Below are 18,619 nucleotides of genomic sequence, written 5' to 3'. Positions count from 1 at the left end.
AGGGAACACAAATCGGTCCCACCGATTTGTGCACCATCCGCGTCCTAAAATCGGTGCCTCCGATTTGCTTCCTACCACTCGTGCCACCGATTTCTTCTACCCAGCCGTCACAAATCCGTGAAACACCGATAACCCTCATATCGCTGCTATACTCCATCAACGAGTTCATATCAAAATTAAAAAACTCTGTATTAAACATATCTAAAAGATTCAAATTGATTTTGGAAATAAAAATATTAATTAATAATTAAATGACTTATTTTATATTTATATATAAAAACATATATTATTTTATATATTTTAATATATATTTTATAGAAAGAATTAATTTTGTTTATACATGTATGATAAAGTTTTGAAATATATATATATATATATATATATATATATATATATATATATATATATAAGTAAAAATTGGATAAAGTGTGAGGTGTTGATTGATGGTAACGCTGATTCACTGATTACTGAGTGATTAGTGTTGGATTAACGTCACTACGACGTTTATTGACTTTGCTATTGCCATCTCACCCTCTCTTTCAAATCACCCTCTCCCTTATTCTTCTTTCTTTCTCTCTCTCTCTCTCTCTCTAGCTCTCTCAAGCTTCTGCTGCCAACCAATCTCTGCAATGGGTTGTGCTGGATCCTCACAGTCCAAGCCTGATGGTTAGCATCATCCACTATACCCCCCTTTTTTTTCTTTTTCTTATTTGCTTCCTTGGGTCTTGTTTTCATTTTTTATTTTATTTTTTCTGTGAGCTGAACTTTATCTTTTGCATTTGGTTCCGTTTTTGGTAAAGGCTTCGGTTAATTGATGATGGGTTGTGGTCAAAATCTGTTCTTTCTTTCTTTCTTTCTTTCTTTCTTTCTTTCTTTCTGGGGATTTGTTTGCTGGGGATGCTGTTTATCCTTATAATTGTGGAACCTCCCCAATCATTCTTCTTATCATGTTAATCACTCATCGAATAGTGAGTTTTAGTTGGTAAATATGAATAAAGAATTTCATGGCATAGTACAGAGCTGCAAATTATTATTATTTTGTTTTGGTGGGTTGGGGGGGGGGGGTGTTGGGGATGTGATTATGTGAAGTACATTTGTGTACACTCATCGAATAGTGAGTTTTAGTGGTAAAGAATAAAGAATTTCATGGCATAGTACAGAGCTGCAAATTATTATTATTTTGTTTGGTGGGTTGGGGGGGGGGGGTGTTGGGGATGTGATTATGTGAAGTACATTTGTGTAAAGAAATGAAATTCATATCTTTTGATGATACTGTGAGCATTTTTTTTCCCTCTCCTATGGTATGGTTTTTGTTAACTCTGATTGTATCAAAATTGTTCCAAGCATTTTACATATCCGGTTAGCCGGTTTAGCTGCGATAAAAGAAGAGAATTGTGTTAGGCTTTTGATAGCCAAAGTAAGATTCTGTGGAATTTCAATGAGAGGGATCAAACACAGAATTGTGCTATGGTCCTATGGCTCGAGTATAGTGTCAAATGAGAAACGGAACGGTCAGCGAGAGAGTCGACTGACCTAGTGAGATAAAGTTTTGTTGTTAATCTGCTTGATTGTTTCTGAAGGTGTTCTTTTGTGTTAAACTCTAGATGGTGTTTAGATTTGCTTTAATTAGGTTCAGGTGATCTGTTTGGTCTATTTCTCTTTTTGGAAAATTTAGTCACTTAGTAAACAACTGTAGTTGGTTGTTGGTATTTATTCACTTAATTGATTCCTTTGTGAATTGGGCAGTTAGAAAGGATAAAAACAAGTATCCAATTAGTTTAGTTCCCTTTTCCTTTGAAAATATTTTTTTTTTCCTTTTATTTTGAATCTTCAAGATTTTGGTCGAATCACTATAATTTGGTGGACACATTTGAAACAGCATGATGAAGTTTAGAGACCAAATACAGTTAAAACTTTTCCAGTATATTTATAAATTTACCTTTATTCCTTTAAATATATGGTCCGATGCAATTGACATTGAAAATGCTACCTTAGTTCCGAGTATCTGAATAAACATGATGATACTAAAAGTTTGTGTTTAATTTTCCTGTCTTGGAAATAAGGAAGATAAGAAGCTGCAGCTTATATTTGAATATGCTATTTTCTAAGACCCCATCAATTATCAATTGGACTTTCACCGTGTGATCTCTGCATTAAAGTATGTATCCACAAATAGATACATTCATATTGGAGCATTACAACATGATGGGGCCTTTTTTTCGTCTTTCGTTAGTACCATCATCAATTGGTTCTGTAGTGATATTTGTTGATAGATAATAATACCATAAAGGGAAAAAGGTATTGTAGACTGATGATTAAGTAATATGTGAATTGAGGTGCACTCTCAGATTGTTGTTGTTTTCTGTTTCTAAGATTAAGTTGCATATGTAAATCATGTAATTTCTTGTTATTCATTATTGTTAATACTTGTGGATAGAATTTTGATTCCATAATATACTGAAGTGTAAAATTACCATCCTAGAAGCTTGTTCTTGTTTCGAATTCTCTGGTGGTTTCAGCTTAAAGTTCAATATCAGTTTCCATTTGCACCAATATAAAATTGATGTATTTTATAACAGGGGCAGCGAAAAAGATCCGGAAGCCTAAGCCTTGGAAGCATCCTCAGCCAATAACAAAGACTCAGCTAATACAACTGCGCGATGAGTTCTGGGACACAGCTCCCCACTATGGTGGCCGTAAAGGTATTACAAAAATTTAATAAGCTACTATATTTGGATTCTTTCAAGACTTACGCATAATGAAATGGGCTAAGTAAACACAAGTGGTCTAGATGGTTCTGCTAGGTTTTTGTTCATATCATGGTGAAATGAATGATGAAATGTGATTTAAGTGTGTTTATCCGAAGAAAATAGGTTTTCACCTAAAGCTAATCAAGGAAAAATAGAAAATACTGCACTATTTTAGGAGCTCTATTTGATGTTAGTCACTCATGCATATAGGGTTTATGCGTTGTGGATTCTCGATTCTCTTGCTTTATACGCAGAACTCTGGCTGCCAAGGAACAGTAAATGGAATTATATACAAAATCGAGTTGACTCTGATGCTCGAGTATTGTTGAAAGAATCCAAATTAGAATTGCTACTTAGCTTAGAAATATGGAGATAAGATAAAAAAGGAAGAGTTACTTTTAGTTATTGTTCCCACAATGACTTTGCCAAAAGAATCCACATTAGAATTAACACTTAGCTCTATGGAGATAAGAAGATAGGGAGAGTTGCTTTTTTTTATTGTTTCCACAATGGCTTTGCAACGTTTTAGTTATAGGAAATTATTGAAAGATGATGACGTCTTCAAGTGGAAACGCCAAGAATCATAGTATGTTTAAATAGCAGCCATCTCACGATAACATAATATAATAACTCCAATTCCGAAAAGAAAGTTAATATCATATGAGTATGCAAGTCTGGTCAAAATCATTTTGTTTTGTTTCATGTATGAATAAATGTGTTAGTTTTTTCAAGTTAATTGAAGTGCATATCCTGTTTTCTGGATGCTAGAGATTTGGGATGCTCTTCGAGCTGCTGCTGAGGCTGATCTAACTTTAGCACAAGCGATTGTGGATAGTGCCGGGGTTATTGTCCAGAGTTCGGATTTGACAGTATGCTATGACGAAAGAGGTAATCTATTTCCTATTGAAATCACTTATTTTATCTTCTTGTTGAAAAAATTTTTTAAAGTAGAAGGCGACCAGAAAAGAGTTAAATGATTAGAGAGTCTTGCTTTTAAAGTTAAAATTGTAAGTTATTAGAATCCAAATATCTTTTGTGGAGCTTCCAACAGCACTACCATACTTTTTGTAATAATTATCCAACTGTGTGGTCCAACCTTACTCTTATCATGTGACATCCACCTTTATGATGTGGATTACTATTGAGTGAGTACATTGCCTGTTGTTGTTGAAAGCTAGTTCACCCCATCACCATCACGTTTTTTCACCCAATCATGCTACATGTATATCAAAAATTAACTGCCGAATCAGCCACCTATATAGAATACATGTTGAAATACAAAATATATATTAAAAATGAGTTAGACAATATATGGATACACAAATACATAGTGACTGATTTTTTAGGTACACGTAGCATTGTTATTTTTCATCCTAGTTGCCCTATCATATAAACATACAACATGCTTATGAAATATGAAATATGAAGTGTAAATATATGCTACAAAATTCCCGCAAATACTGAATTTATTTTATGAAGGGTGGCATGTCTAATCCTTGCCCAAATTCATCGTTATCGACAACGAAGCTTTCCCAGTTGAATGGTTGCCTTAGTGTTCTATCATCAATCATATTTATTTATTTATTTTTGTCAACCAAAAAGAGGGAAATTGTACTCTGGATCTAGTGTTCTTCATTATGCAGCTATGAGATTCCCTTTTATTAGCAGTATTTTTTTCCCCTTAAATGAAAATACCCAAAAGTAAAAGAAAGAAAATATATTTGTTTTGTTTTGATTGTTGCCTGTATATACTTGTTTTGCAGGAGCAAAGTATGAACTACCAAAGTATGTATTGAGTGAGCCAACTAACCTGATTCGGGACAGTTAAATAACAGACATTATAAATAGTAACATTGAATGATGAGAAAGCTATATTGTAAATCAATGTATATTATGATGATCTCATTGATTTGGTAACTTTGCATAGAGTAGTAGCAACTGTTATTTTCCCTTTCCAACTGCAACTCACCTTTGACAACTGTCTGCTTTTATGTTTCCTCAATCAATTGAGCAAATTTCTTTAAGTCTGTTCCCTATTATGCTTTGCTAAATACGGCTCCATTATTTATTTTCCATCAAAGATTAATGAAATGGACATGGCAATTCTGATTACATGCTTGATTAGAATATAGAACTTCTCAATTGAGATTTTGATTTGCACTTTCCATAAGATGTTGTATAAAGGGCTATTTACACTATAATGCAAAAATACTGAACAAAATATGACTACGCTTAGCATGTTAATGGTTAACTCGTGTAATCAAATTGTTGGATTGGTAAGTGTAATACTAAATGCACTAATAGAAAAAAATAAAAAAAATAAGAGGTTAATTGGGAATTTAGGCTACCATGCAATAAATATATTTTCACCAAGATTTTTCTTCTACGTATTCAACTTGTTATATTTGCAGTGTTATACCGATTACCGATATAAGCTCATGAAAAAAATTTCAGGCCAATTAAATCAGTGAAGTCACTAACAAATTGTCAAACTAATAACAAGATGATCAACTAAGATCTAATGTGGTTTCTCTAGCTTGACCAATTTGTATCATTGTAAAAAGACATCAAAAGCTTCTATTCTCAATTAGATTCACATTTTTTTTCTCATTGAGCATTTGTGCACAGTTCAAGTGAAGATGCAGCTTAACTTTTTTTGACTGGTATTCTGCTTTTGCTTTATTGCACAATAGAATGATCCATTCTAACTGGCATAGCCTCGTATTGAAAAGGCATCTATGGTTTCCTCAAGAAGCCTTGATTAAGAGTTGGCACTTCACAGTGGTTAAGACAAGAGGAGGATGTGAGAACAAATGAACAATATTAGAAAGCGAGTGCTCAAGGAAAACATACAGATAAATGCATTTCAACTGCCTTGAAAACTTCCATGATAGTAAAAATATCTACACAATCCAAAACCCTCACTCACATCATTACTGTACTATCAGCAGCAATAATGGATCATACAGCTTAAACCATTGTCTCCACAATCCTGTACTTCTATCTTGATCTCAAACTCTCTTGAAGAATGAAAGTATATTGCCCTGTTTGGGATCCTTGTTTACCGTTTTCTTGCTTCCTTTTCCAGTGGTATTCGCCACAGCTGGAGTCTTCTTAGTTGCCGGGCCACTGGAACTTCACACCAGTGAATACAAGGTTAGTCACAATTAAGAAGCTTGAACTACAAGGCAGTAAATGACTAAAAGTAATCAAGCTTAACAATCTACTTTGTTAAATATCTTAAAAGTAATTAGTCCAAATTATTTTCAACACAACCACAAAATAAACAGGCTGTGTTTTTCTAATAGGTTCCGTGTTTTATGTAAAAAGCTTCAAGCACACACAACTTAGCTGCACTAGATTCAAGCACAAATCTCCATAACGTTTAGCGTTAGTTCAATAAACTCAGTTCAAATTTTAATATCACAATCACAAAATTTTTTCTTGGAAGACCTTGAAAGTTGAAATATCAGAAATTCATTGTGGGGTGCAAGGAAAAGCCTAAGTAGCACTGTTATAGTGCTTAGAGGGCAACTGATTCTTTTCAGTGTTGCCTGTTACCAGTCATTTTGTTCAAATGCTAGAAATATAAGGAATTAAGGATGAATAGCACTAACCTGTTGACAGCATTGGTAGATACATTATTCTCAGATTTCTTTGTTGCAACCTTATCAGCTTTCTTCGCTTCTGTTTCCTCCCCTTCCCAGACTACTTCAGTTACTGTAGAGAAATAAATAAAATAAAATACAACAGAAAAAAATGTAACATAAAAGACTTGTTTCCTGAGAATTGCTAAATTACTTGACATAATTCACCCCAAGATCATACAAATAAAGTTTATATGAAGTTGATACTTAATGAAGTTGTAAAGGCGATAAGTTGCTGTTCAAAAAAGATTAAAAGGTGGATAGTTGATCTTTAATAAAGAACAAAGTGCAAAAGAGAAGTTCCAAAGAAATCTATTATATTCATAGAAAAGTTAGCTCATAATCTTTAAAGCAAATTGGGGATATGAAAACTGCTTTACAAAAGATAGATACCTTCTCTCCCTCGTTCATCAATTCTGGTCTTCATCACTTTTCTCCTCTTCGGTGAACCAGGTGCAGCATTCTTTGTACTATCCTTATTAACAGAAATATCAGGAGCACAACTCTGTGGCTTCTCACTAGATGATTTACCATTATTTGTGCATTTGTTGATAACCGATAACTCTTCCTGGAAAGGTTGGTTGGCTTTTTTATCAGATGATTTTTCTTCCTTAGCCATTGGTTTATTTTCTCTCTTTGTATCAGAATTTAAGGTGGCTTTCTCCGATGACTTGTTATCCTTTTGTTTAGAATCTTGAGATGATTGCTTCTTTGGCAATTCTGGTGATGATAAACTGACAACATCTTCATCTTCATCCGAGAAGTCAAAGACAACCCTCCTTTTCCTATTGGATGATCGCCTTACTGTGACATCTTGATTATCATCATCGCCACTGCCATCTGCTTCACGAGCACTAGCTTGGGCATCTTCAGTAGCTACTGAAACATTTGAGTCTAAATAAATATAATGGAGACAATATTAACTTTTATATTACTATTACTTTACTATTAAAATTAAAATCACCAAGAAAATTGTGAAAATCTAAAATATTGCAATTGATACCAACCACTATGATTCGAAACTGTGTTACTACTTTCTACTGGCACGGAGCTAGGCTTGGGTTTTGCAGATGCACGACCCCAAAAGCTTGCCAATGAACCACCAGTAGAAGAACCACTTTTATCAGATTGTGCTTTCTTTTTTCCTGCAGGCACTACCTTTTCTTTGTCTTCACTGGGTTTGTTAACCTGATCATGAACTCCTGTACTCCCTGTACCATTGCTTTCACTCTTTACATCTTTCACCACATCCTCTGACTTGAGATCAGCTCTGGGAATTGTATCGTGTGCTATATTTTTTTGAGGTTGCAAAACATTCATCTTTGTTTGTCCTATGCCTACTGAAGCTTTTGTCAGTGGAGTTGCAGCAACCACTGGCATGCCATCTACATTTCGTTGAACAAAAGAACTAGATATGCCACAGAACCTGAGAAATATGTTGGTTAGCATCGTGATGAAAATAGAAAATTCTACAACTGCTACTGTACAGCACACTATTTGTTGATTGAGCTAGCATGACATTTTAAGTCTCCATGCATAATCATATGAAATATGTATGCAAATATTAAATGAAAATAGAAAATTGACTGAAATTAGAAATTAACAAACTCAAGATAACTAAATACTTTCAACCTCTCACTGCACTATCAGACACGCTAAACAAATGCTTCTGTACCGTATAGAAATTTTGAGGGCATCGAACCTACCTGTTATCTCTCAAGCAATTGTCAACTGACCATGGCTGCTTGAAGAGCTCCTCTGCTTGAATAAATTCTGCATTCCAAAGCACAGCCGGGTCCTTTGGGATGCTAGCTTGCACACTGTATACCTGAATTGAGCAATTGCCATCAAATTCTTGCTGTGCTTCTGCATAAGAGTGGGAAAAGATTAATGTATGTATGTATGTATTCCTAACCCCTGATGTACACAACCGATAGGCCACTTCATATCAAACAATGACAATCAAACACTTTCTGATCATACAACCAGTGAAAGCTCTTGATAAGAACTAACCATTTATTCCATTATATGCAAAACTGAGAGTGCAGGTCATACCAAATGTTGTGTAAGAGAATCACCAAATAGATTCAAATCGGGTTGAATAAGACACTAAATAACAACCCCTGTTTAGCAAGAGTTTAAGGAAACACAAATTAATGCAGGTTCTGTTTGTTTCAAGACTGGCCTTTAAAGCCTGATATCTTGAAGATTAATCACACGAGAGTAAGCTAAGCAGCTAAACAGCAATGAACGAAAATCATAATGGATCCAAGGTTTTATAATCAGAATTTGAGAAACTAAGACACAGAACAAGAAATAGTTATGACACAATGAAAATCTCTTACTGAAAGGGTGCCGCAGTGAAAACATTAACCAATATGGAGTAGTTAAATTTGGTTCTTATATCCTCTCCTTTTCTAACAAATTCCTATAACGAAGATGAAATCACAGCATGTAAAACACTCTAGCATACTGATTAATTACTTCTTGGTTCAGAAAACCATCATAGAATAGTACCTGCTAGCTTTGGGCCAGTAACAAGCCTTATGTGGTAACTTGGGTGGCTGCCCTTTAACCAGCCAGACAAAGCATAAACAACCTCCAATCCACCATCATGCTTTTCAACAAACTCCTGAAGCAACCTTTAAAAAAAATAATAACTGCTCATAAAATCATAGCATTATTTTTTTGGGGAGGGAAAAACAAAAAATTTAAGGCAATTTTTTTTTCTTTTTGAGGGGGCGTTAAATTTTACCTCTTTGCCTCATTGGAAGATATCATGTAATTGCGACTAAGCCACTTATATGAAACCTGAAAAGTACGCAACACTCTATCGAATCAAAATTTGCCACTAAAACGAAACAAAATTGGGAATAACAAGACATGAATTGGTTTGACCCACAAGAAAAACCCTCCGAAATTCAAATCCAGAGAAAAAAATTTAACGAATTTAAGATTTCTCAAAGGGAAAAAAAAAGGAAAATGGTAAGTGTGAAGTTGCTTAAATTAACAGAGAATCAGAGAAAATGGGGGAAAACTAAAAGGAATAAGAAAGAGAGAATATACCACTTGAAGTTTATCGGAGACGAGGGATTCAATCTCTTCGACCAAAGCTAGGGTTTGGGTTTGCGCCATAGGGAGAGAACGATTACGAATTGTTAGAGAAGAAGGTTTTCGCGGTTTTTGGTTTCTAGTTTTCTACTCTTTTCCCTCTGCTTCGGATTCCAGTTGGCAATTAGAAATACCTCACACTCTCATCGTTTTCCCGCCAAATGATGTTCCTTTGCCCTACACACATTCACGATTGGCAAGAATTTCTGATAAAATTAAATAGTTTGTTAATATGAAATGGGATGGGTGACCATGTGGTTTGGATACATAAATTAAACACTTAAACTGGTTCCAATAGATTTTAAATTAGATGTTTTAATTTTTAATAAATTTTTATTATAATTTAATTTTGATGCAATACATCAAATTACTTAATAAAAATAACTATTTTTAAAAATTAATATATGAATAATCATCTAAAAAAATAAATATGATTGAACGACTATATAAAATAATTTATACTGTCAGTATATTATGTTGAGTTAAGAAATTAACTAACATAATTGATGATGACAAACATTATATTATTGGATTAATTACCCAATTAGCTTTAATCATTTTGGTTTAGTGATGCAGGCCAAATTGATATACAAAGGCAACCCAAATTGAATGAAAACAAAAACAAGGCTGGCGGGCTACAAACAAATGAAAGCCCAAAGAAAGAAAGCAAGGAATCAGACGGGCTAAGCAAATCAAACTCGATCCAAGCTCGATTGCCTCTCCTATTCAAACACTCCCATGTGCTTTCACCAAAAAGCAACGTACACTTTTTTTTCTTGGTCAGAGAGCAGAGAAGTAAGAGAGAGCTTCTTCCCTAAGCTGTTCACTAAAGAAGAAAGAAAGAGAAAGATTAAGCTTGAAAGGCAGAGGTCTAATCAACCATTTCAAACTACATCAAGCTAAGGCAAAGGTCAAAGGTAATCCATTTCCTATCATACTGCGTTCTTCTCTTCTTTCCATCTCTCTGCCAGTCCGAAAATGGGATACATGGAAAAGATGAGTTCTGTTCTTCACTGCTATGCATCTATGGTTAAAATTATGTCTTGGGGACCAAGTTGTTTTTCAATGGGCAAAATCTGGATTTACCATTGAAGATATCCGTTTCTGCTGATATGTGGCTTTCGGTCAACAAGAGAAGGTCAGAACCAAAGTTTCTATTTTGAGGTTTAATGGAAAAAAGTGAGATGGTGGGTTGATGTAGCACAAAGCTCAAGAGTTGACCTAGAAGAGAGAAACTCAGCAACATGCAAGGAGATAAAAGAAGATTTTTCACCATTAAGAAGCAAAGGAGAGATAACCCAGTGGATTGAGGTTTTGTTCTGTGAAGAGCTTTTTGAAAAAGTTCATCTACTTGGACAATGCTTCCTAGTCAAAGGAGCATTCCGTCAGAATGAAGAACTGAATCAGAGGCTAGCAAATCTGGTTTATCACATAACAAAGAGGCTGTTGATGAGTCAATTTTCTTCATGTTTTACAGATTGTAATTTCATTTTTAATGTATATCTTTCTGTAATTTCTTGAGTGTGAAAAGGCATAAGAGAGAGCTAGCTCAAGTAAAAGCCAATGAGTGTTGAAAGGCTGAGTGATACACTTGAGAGAAAAACCTAGAGTTAATTCAGATTTCTTTAGGTAAGTCAGTGTCTTGTATCTTGTACCAGTAATGTATCCCTTTTTTAGTTGGGTGAGCACTAAGAGTGAAGAGTTAGGTATTAGCATAGCCAAAGTCAAGTTAGGTTAGAACTTGAGTGTGAAAGGATTGTGTCAATCCTGTGGAATTGGTGTATGTAATACTTTAACTATAGTGAAAATTTCACCACTGTTGTGGTGAAGACTGGACGTAAGTTGCATAACACAAGGCAACCAAACTAGGATACATGATGGTGTTAGCTTTTTTCTTCTCTGCTCTGTCCTGTTTTCTGATATTCATGAGACAAAATGAAATTGTCTCATAAATTTTCTACTGCTAAGTTCAAACAGATTCAAACAAAAAATTTGTTGTAAAGGGTTAAGTTATTAAAAATAGAAAAAGGTCATAGATTCAATCCTCCCTTCTCTAAACCTTCTACAACCTTCATATTAAAATTAAACTCTTGGGCAATTTACGCAAGTAAAATGAAGGAGCAAAACCTTTACGCAAATACAACATTGGCAATTTTCAGACGCAAATGCAATAAACGCAACTATATATAATCCGCTACACCCTGTAGCGGAACTCAATTACACGTAATCCGCTACAGGGTATCGCGGATTACGTTGAGGGTTGAGTTACTCATAAACCACTACACCTTGTAGCAGTTTATGACCAAATGGCGCTACACTCATAATCCGCTACACACTCTAGTGGATTATGAACAATGTGGATTGATGGGAAGATGCCTATATATACCCAACAAGTTGTGTAGAGTGTCATTCTCATTCATTCATAACTTGAGGAATGGAGAGTGAAGAGAGCTTTTTGGTGTTAGTGCATCATGTTAGAAAAATAAAAAGGAGTAAGAGGCACGGTGTGAAGTTTACAGACAGAGAACCGCTGAGTGTTTTTGTCAGGTCGTCTGATACACTGTTGGTTCTGAAGAGCAGTATACTGCAGAAGTTGGCCGCGGGTGGCACAAAGTGGGTGAAGAAGCTGCTCTACAAGATCCCTATTGCGGTTGTGTCAACCGGTGTGCAATACGAAACGTTCGTGTTACGAACAGATGAAGATATGCAGGTGTTGTTTCATTGTCGTCGGAGTTTTCCGAAAGTGAGGATACATGAGTTGTTTGCGAAGCTGGAACATGGGATTGATAGTTCTGGTGCATCTGCTCCAAACCCCCAGTCCACCACGATAGGGGGTGCCTCCACCTCGATGCCCGTCGTTGCACCTGAGTATTTGTTGGAGTATCGGCCAGCCGGTCCAATTGGGGCATTCACCTCAACTCATCCATCCCCAGATGTAGGACATGAGGGGGAACCGGACCGGGTGGAAAATGCTATGCAAGAAGATGATTCCGATGAAGAGCCTGCTGACATTGGAGGGAACAACGATGATGAAATTTTGACAAACCCAGCAAGATGTCAACCGCCGTCAAGTGCCGGCACACATGAGCAACCTACACATTATTCTACCCTGAATCTGGGAGCCATCAGCCAACCGACGGATTCAGCACCAACCTTTGGGGGTCGAGGCTTGCACGAGGAAAATTCTGTAACTGAATTTCAAGTTGGCCAATCTTTCCATAGTAAGGAGGAAGCTGTGCTTACTGTAAAGGATTACAGCATTCGGCGCGGAGTTGAGTATAGAGTGATAGAGTCAGATCATCTTAAGTACATGGGAGATGCAAGGAGTTTGGAAAGAGTTGCACATGGATGATTCGCATCAGCCTTTGAGCACGGAAGGGAACATGGGAGGTTCGGCGGTACAACGGACCACACACATGCTTGGTTACATCGATATCCAGCGACCACCGACAACTAGATTATCACATGATTTGTTCGAAGATATTTTCTCTAGCATTGCTGCATTAACTTAAATTTCTCCTTTTTTTTCACCTTTTTCTTCTTATTGGATAATACCTTTGGAAGAAAAGAATAAAAATTCAACAACAACAAAAAGTATATGAATACCGTTTGATAACCCAAGGAGCCATATTTAAGAAATTGTTGAATTATTATAAAATATAATAACAAAAACTAGTCATATTAATGATAATGTTACTTTACACAGTCCCATTTTTAGTGTAAAGCAATTGAGTATAAATTTAATTCTTTGAACATATCTAAATTATTCAGTGCCATCTAAAGATCTACACAATTGTCGGAACACTTATTGGCACCAAGAGAATTTTTCCTAAAATTTTGTCTGAATAAATACTGATAATATAATTACTAGAAATAATACTTCTAACCTCATGAGCAGAAACCACTTGCTAAGAGTATTTTGAGTCACTTGAACCAGCACAAGCATTTAGATTCAATTTGTTCCCAACATTATCAACAATCCTCCATCTATTATATGCAATAATAGATATTAGCTAAATCAGAATTGAAGTTATCAAAAACAAAACTTTCATTTGATCTTATACCTCGAGCACACTTTTTTCTTCCTTATATTGTTTATTTTTATTATGCGCAACAACGTAAAAAAAATCCAAACTAATTACTAATCAACATTGAACTAAGCAATACGAACACTGTCTAAAAAGTGCCTCACATTTGGCGCCTTTGGGATCAGCGAGAATGTGCCAAGCCTCAGCAAGGCACGTGGGAATTTCGTCTAAGAAAGGGAAGGTGTTGGTGTCTAAGAGGAGTGCGAGCTTCTTGAACTGCTGCCGAGGGAAGGAGAGGTTGCCGGCAAAGTCAGAGGAGCTGAGCTAGAGTTGGGAGTACCAATCGCAACTTTGAGTGGCAAAAAGGACTTTGGAGATTGCAATGATTTGGTGGGCAACTATGGTGGGAGCGTGGGAGGCAGAGGACGAAGTTGCAGGCGGTGGAAAAACGGCAAATAGTGAAGATAATTTAGAAATTAGGGTTTTAAAAAGAGAGAAACGGACCAAATTGCATAGAAAAAGTTTCTTTTGCCACATCAGCGAGCCGTTATAGTGTCATAGTGACAGAAATCAGTCCAACTCAATTTTTTTATGACAAGTGATGGACAAAAAGTGCCTTAAGGACTACTATAAAACTCGGAGTACAATGTCAAAGACAAATTTGGGTAACTATTAGTTTCAGAAATCACTTTGAGACTTAAGTACAACTTCAAAGATTATTTTAAAGCTTAAATCTAGTAATGATAAATCGAGTGATATCATGTATAATATTATCTAACGTAAGAATTCAAAGGTTGGGGGTATCATTATTAAAAGATATTATGTAATACAACATGCTAATGAGGATAGCTGAGTCGTTTCTCCTCCTTTGTGCACAAAAGTATTATTTCTGAAACATATAGTGATGATAATACATAGGGCCCAAAATAGCATCCATTGACTCCTCCATTTTTAGTTTTTTACTATCTGAAGAGATAAACTTCATCATATCCTTTTCTGCAAGCAGCGAAAAACATCAACATCAATAACTTTATATGCAAATAAAATTGTTTTTTTCTTTTTCCAAAAGATATGTTTATCGGCCGTACCCAGCTTTTCCAACATAACTAGGACTGTAATTGTAAATAAGATTGTCTCTCACTTCTTGAGCATCTGGTCTTTTTGAGGATTTCCTAGCTTCACTGGAGCCATGTCCACAAACGAAAATGATATATTAACTTGGATGTTGACAAGTGCATCAGTGTCATGAACCATTTCTCCGAAACATGAGTGATTTTATATCTAACGAAGTGATCACAGCAATGGAAAAGTGATAATCAATATATTTCAAGCAACTAAATTGCATCATTATTCACTTCCATTGCATTAGCTTTTATAATTAATTAGTCTCTGTGACTATTTAGGTAACCTAATGACTTTCCAGGAACATATATGCATCAGCTATGCTTTACGATATTATTATCAAACCATAGAATACTAACCTGACCAAGAAGCTTGCTGTAGAATGAGTTACCCGAATGGCATCCTCTGTGTGTGGGATATTTGCTGAGCCCCATTCAAAGGCATTTTTCTGGGACATCATATTTGTAAAGGACGTTACATGGTTAGAAAATTGAAATGTGATTTATCAACTGAAGCTTAAAACACAGAAGCAAACAATGATGGATAAATTTAAGGATCACCTCTGGATGCCATTGAAAGGCAGTGACAGGATAGTTGCGAGATTGCATTGTGGAAACATATACCTAAAACAGTTACTGATCACATCACAACTCGTTCTTTAACAAAAAAGTAGCTTTTTCTAAAGAAAAGACATTATGAGGGGTTTGGAAATCAGCATAAGAACTCATATAGACTAAATTTGATACCTTATCATCTTCATCCTTACATGTTGTCAAGACATCAAAAAAACTGGACAACAACTTGTTGTTCAAAAGCTTTTCTGGGGATATACCAAACTGTCATGTCCAAAATGAATTGAAATTATTTAACTGAAATCATATGATGAACTTCATCAAATTATATACATATTCTGTTAAATTAACTAATCCTGGAAACATATCATCTTGATGACTGAAAAAATGGCATGCAATGGACAATTCTATCTTCTAGCCTCTGCCTAACGTCCAGCTATTGTTTGATTACTCATTATAACTTTTCTATGCAGCTATATTCGATAGGAAATTGCAGGCCAGGCCACCTTTGATAAGGCCATATATCCCATTCGCCCTCCCCACCCCCTTTTTTTTTCTGAACACACTTGGCTAATTTTAGAACTTAACATCATTGCTACTTCCTGAGAGAGAAAATAATAAAAGATAGATGAAGTAGACAAATGACTTATGAATGCCAAAAAGTCAAGCATCTAATATATTGAATTATAATTAAAATGCCTTGAAGGATTCTATTCATTTTCATTCACCATCCTATGGATGAAACTTTGACTATAAAATAAGTTGTACATCAAACTCAAAAGAACAAGAATAGTTTAGAACTGGATTCAACCTGAAACTATAAATGGATCAATCAAAACGTGAAATTCAGTACACGGATCATGCAGTGCAATAGATTAATAATAAATATAATAATATCTCACGTGATGATTTTGCATAACAATACAATCTGTACTCAACTTCTTCAACAAGTCTGGAGGAAAACTGCAGGAAAGAGAAGAGAATATGAACTCACAGAGTAACAGATCTCACTTTGTGACTTGGAAAGGTGATACAAAGGCAAGGGCCTATAAATTTAGCTTAAGGGAAATTAAAATTTCAGATTCTCAGGTATACTAATATTTTGATAAATGACTTCCGTGTTCTTTAAAATGAACAGAATGGAGCACAACATCACCTTTTGACGTTTAGGGAAAAACATATAAATGGTAAGAACAGATGAATCCAAATTGCAGCTTCAGTGTCATAAATATTAATACATGTTAAACTTCTGCAAGTAGTGTTTATTGATGATTTAAAATAATGTAGATGATATTCAAGAGAACTCTCAAATCGCCCAAGACTCACAAGTAACTCATAACTACTCTTACTGATTCTTACTAATGGTATCCTAACAATACAGTTGATATTGTATACCTTTGAAATAAACTTCCCTCGATATCTGCATTCTCCACAAAATGAAGAGCACTTGCCTGATCTGAAGCACTAAATTCTTCAAGAATATTATTGTCCTATTATCAATAAAAAAAAAAACAGCTAAACTTGTAAAAAGCCAAAAACAGAATCGATTGAAATGTTATGTCAGAACTTTCAAAATGTTCTGAACATGTCATGAACAAGGTTCACCAGGTTGAAGCAGGGGCCTAATTTTCCGAATATCATGGTGTGTTGCGAATTTGAAATCTAGTCCAAGAAAAACTACAAACATTAAACAGCAAATGTTCATAAGATATCATAAGAAATAAAGTTTATGAACAAAATTCTCCGAGAGCAACTTAAGCAGAAAGCAATCCTGTGCCTAAATCCAGTCTCGTATATGTACGAGTCCTTCTAGAATTTCCTAGTGACTTGCCTAGGCAGTCTACCTCTTGAAAGAGTGATTTTATAATGAGTCATTAGCACAAACATAGCATCACTTACCCCGCTTACAATCATTGTTATGAGTTCAAAACCTAAGCAGATGGCATATAATGGGAAATGTTCTCCACCATCATTTCTCTCCAACACTTTCTGCACATCATTTAAATAACAATTCAGAACTAAGCTTCTTACAATAACAAAGACAAAATTGAAAGTGAAACTTCTAAATTCACATTACTACTATCACTAAGATGAGCAAGTGACCTTAAAGATTCTCCTAACAGTTTCAAAGTATTGACCATCCTTGGCCCATCCACCTGTGAAGAGCACCCCGTTTACCAAATCCAGCTTCTGCAAAGTAAACAAAATTTCATCATCAATCAAAATAATTTACTCAAGGATTTCAACTTAATTGAATAAATATAATGAACAAGATTTACTCTTTTGGATATAGTAGTATTAATAAAGCTTTACAAAACCATGAATAATGATAGCATGGATTTGAAATCTTTAGATTCTTAAGATTTGTTTCTTTAACATGTAAGTAAAATTGCAAAATTAGAGAGCAATAATGCCTTGAGAAGTTTTTGGGGAGACTCGTTGTAGACAAGGGGAATAACTCTGGCTCCACCAGCTTCGACGAATTTGACGTAGGATGCGGGGATGTTGGAGACGGCGGAGGAGTTGGAGAGGCGGCCGGAAGCACCGTCACCGGGGTGGGTGACGATTCCGATGACAGGTTGGTAGTAGAGGTTGGGGTTAGGAGCTGGACAAGAAGAAGAAGAAGAAGAAGAAGAAGAAGAAGAAGAAGAAGAAGAAGTGTGGTGGTGTCGGTGAGTTGGTTGAAGAATGATGATGTTGTTGTTGGAAGAGTGAGAGTAGAGAATGGAGTTGAAAAAGACGAAGAAGAAGAAGAGAGGGAGGAAGAGAATTGCCATGGTGAGACACAAGGGGATTCATCAATGCACTTAAACCCTCTTTATTGCTCTTGTTAATTCCACTCCTTTGTATAAATTATTATTTTTTAAATAAAAATTACTTTTAATAATATTATTTATTTGATCGCAAAACTCACTCTTATTTTTTCAAAAATATTTTAAGAGTATTCAAGGATAATGGTCATTGCCTACTTCCATAACTCATCTAGTCATGTTAATCATTAGAGTAGGATTTAGATTGATTGTCATTTGAGTTGTAGTTGCATACTTGCTTTAAGTTAATTTTAAAGGTGAAATCTTCTCTCCACTATAATCTTATAATTACAAATTAAATTATTTTGAAATTAGTTACCACAAAATACATTGTTTTAAGAATATTGCAATTGCACACACCTTTAACCTAAATTGATATTCAAAGAAATGGATAATTTTGTTATGTATCCTAAAAAAAGTCATAAAAAAACCATCTTATCAAATAGGACAGACAATGAGTAGAATAAAGATTAGAGTTTATCCTAATTCTATTAGTTAATTGACAATTTTCTTAAAATTCAATTCTATTTCTTATATTTTAAGGGGTGCGTTTGGTTTATATTTTTATTTTCTGTTTTC

The 18,619-nt window shown here is 35.1% G+C and overlaps 4 protein-coding genes across 7 annotated transcripts; 2 read left to right on the top strand and 2 right to left on the bottom strand.

The window, feature by feature from the left end:
* Positions 1-468: 468 nt before the first annotated feature.
* Positions 469-4,774, top strand: LOC130941544 (uncharacterized). Its single transcript, XM_057870095.1, has 4 exons — positions 469-666; positions 2,580-2,702; positions 3,519-3,638; positions 4,514-4,774. Exons 1-4 carry the CDS (start codon positions 630-632, stop codon positions 4,576-4,578), a joined length of 345 nt encoding a protein of 114 aa, XP_057726078.1. The 5' UTR covers positions 469-629; the 3' UTR covers positions 4,579-4,774.
* Positions 4,775-5,432: 658 nt separating this feature from the next.
* LOC130941527 (uncharacterized) lies at positions 5,433-9,729 on the bottom strand. 3 transcript variants are annotated; one of them, XM_057870067.1, is made up of 8 exons: positions 9,464-9,729; positions 9,153-9,208; positions 8,915-9,039; positions 8,104-8,263; positions 7,405-7,823; positions 6,791-7,291; positions 6,368-6,470; positions 5,433-5,885 (listed from the first exon to the last, which is right to left on the bottom strand). In XM_057870067.1, exons 1-8 carry the CDS (start codon positions 9,530-9,532, stop codon positions 5,762-5,764), a joined length of 1,557 nt encoding a protein of 518 aa, XP_057726050.1. In that variant the 5' UTR covers positions 9,533-9,729; the 3' UTR covers positions 5,433-5,761. The 3 variants fall into 3 exon arrangements, with proteins under 3 accessions (XP_057726050.1, XP_057726053.1, XP_057726051.1); XM_057870070.1 differs by having other exon boundaries at positions 5,434-5,885; positions 6,791-7,273; XM_057870068.1 differs by having other exon boundaries at positions 5,435-5,885; positions 6,791-7,276.
* A 2,213-nt stretch (positions 9,730-11,942) lies between these two features.
* LOC130940076 (uncharacterized) lies at positions 11,943-12,860 on the top strand. Its single transcript, XM_057868126.1, has one exon. The coding sequence runs from the start codon at positions 11,943-11,945 to the stop codon at positions 12,858-12,860; it is 918 nt and encodes a 305-aa protein (XP_057724109.1).
* A 1,202-nt stretch (positions 12,861-14,062) lies between these two features.
* On the bottom strand, positions 14,063-18,031 carry LOC130940337 (gamma-glutamyl hydrolase 2-like). Of its 2 annotated transcripts, none has more exons than XR_009070282.1 (10): positions 17,645-18,031; positions 17,334-17,420; positions 17,130-17,219; positions 16,626-16,720; positions 16,133-16,193; positions 15,405-15,494; positions 15,219-15,281; positions 15,018-15,106; positions 14,625-14,817; positions 14,063-14,532 (listed from the first exon to the last, which is right to left on the bottom strand). XR_009070282.1 is itself a non-coding variant. In XM_057868448.1 (10 exons), the coding sequence occupies exons 1-10, from the start codon at positions 18,005-18,007 to the stop codon at positions 14,499-14,501; spliced, it is 1,065 nt and encodes a 354-aa protein (XP_057724431.1). In that variant the 5' UTR covers positions 18,008-18,031; the 3' UTR covers positions 14,133-14,498. The 2 variants fall into 2 exon arrangements, 1 of the variants encoding a protein (XP_057724431.1); XM_057868448.1 differs by having other exon boundaries at positions 14,133-14,532; positions 14,625-14,717.
* Positions 18,032-18,619: the final 588 nt, after the last annotated feature.

Source organism: Arachis stenosperma, chromosome 7 (assembly GCF_014773155.1).
Source record: "Arachis stenosperma cultivar V10309 chromosome 7, arast.V10309.gnm1.PFL2, whole genome shotgun sequence".
Taxonomy (NCBI): Eukaryota; Viridiplantae; Streptophyta; class Magnoliopsida; order Fabales; family Fabaceae; genus Arachis; species Arachis stenosperma.
Note: the sequence above shows the minus strand (reverse complement) of the source record. Positions and strands in the feature narration are given on the sequence as shown.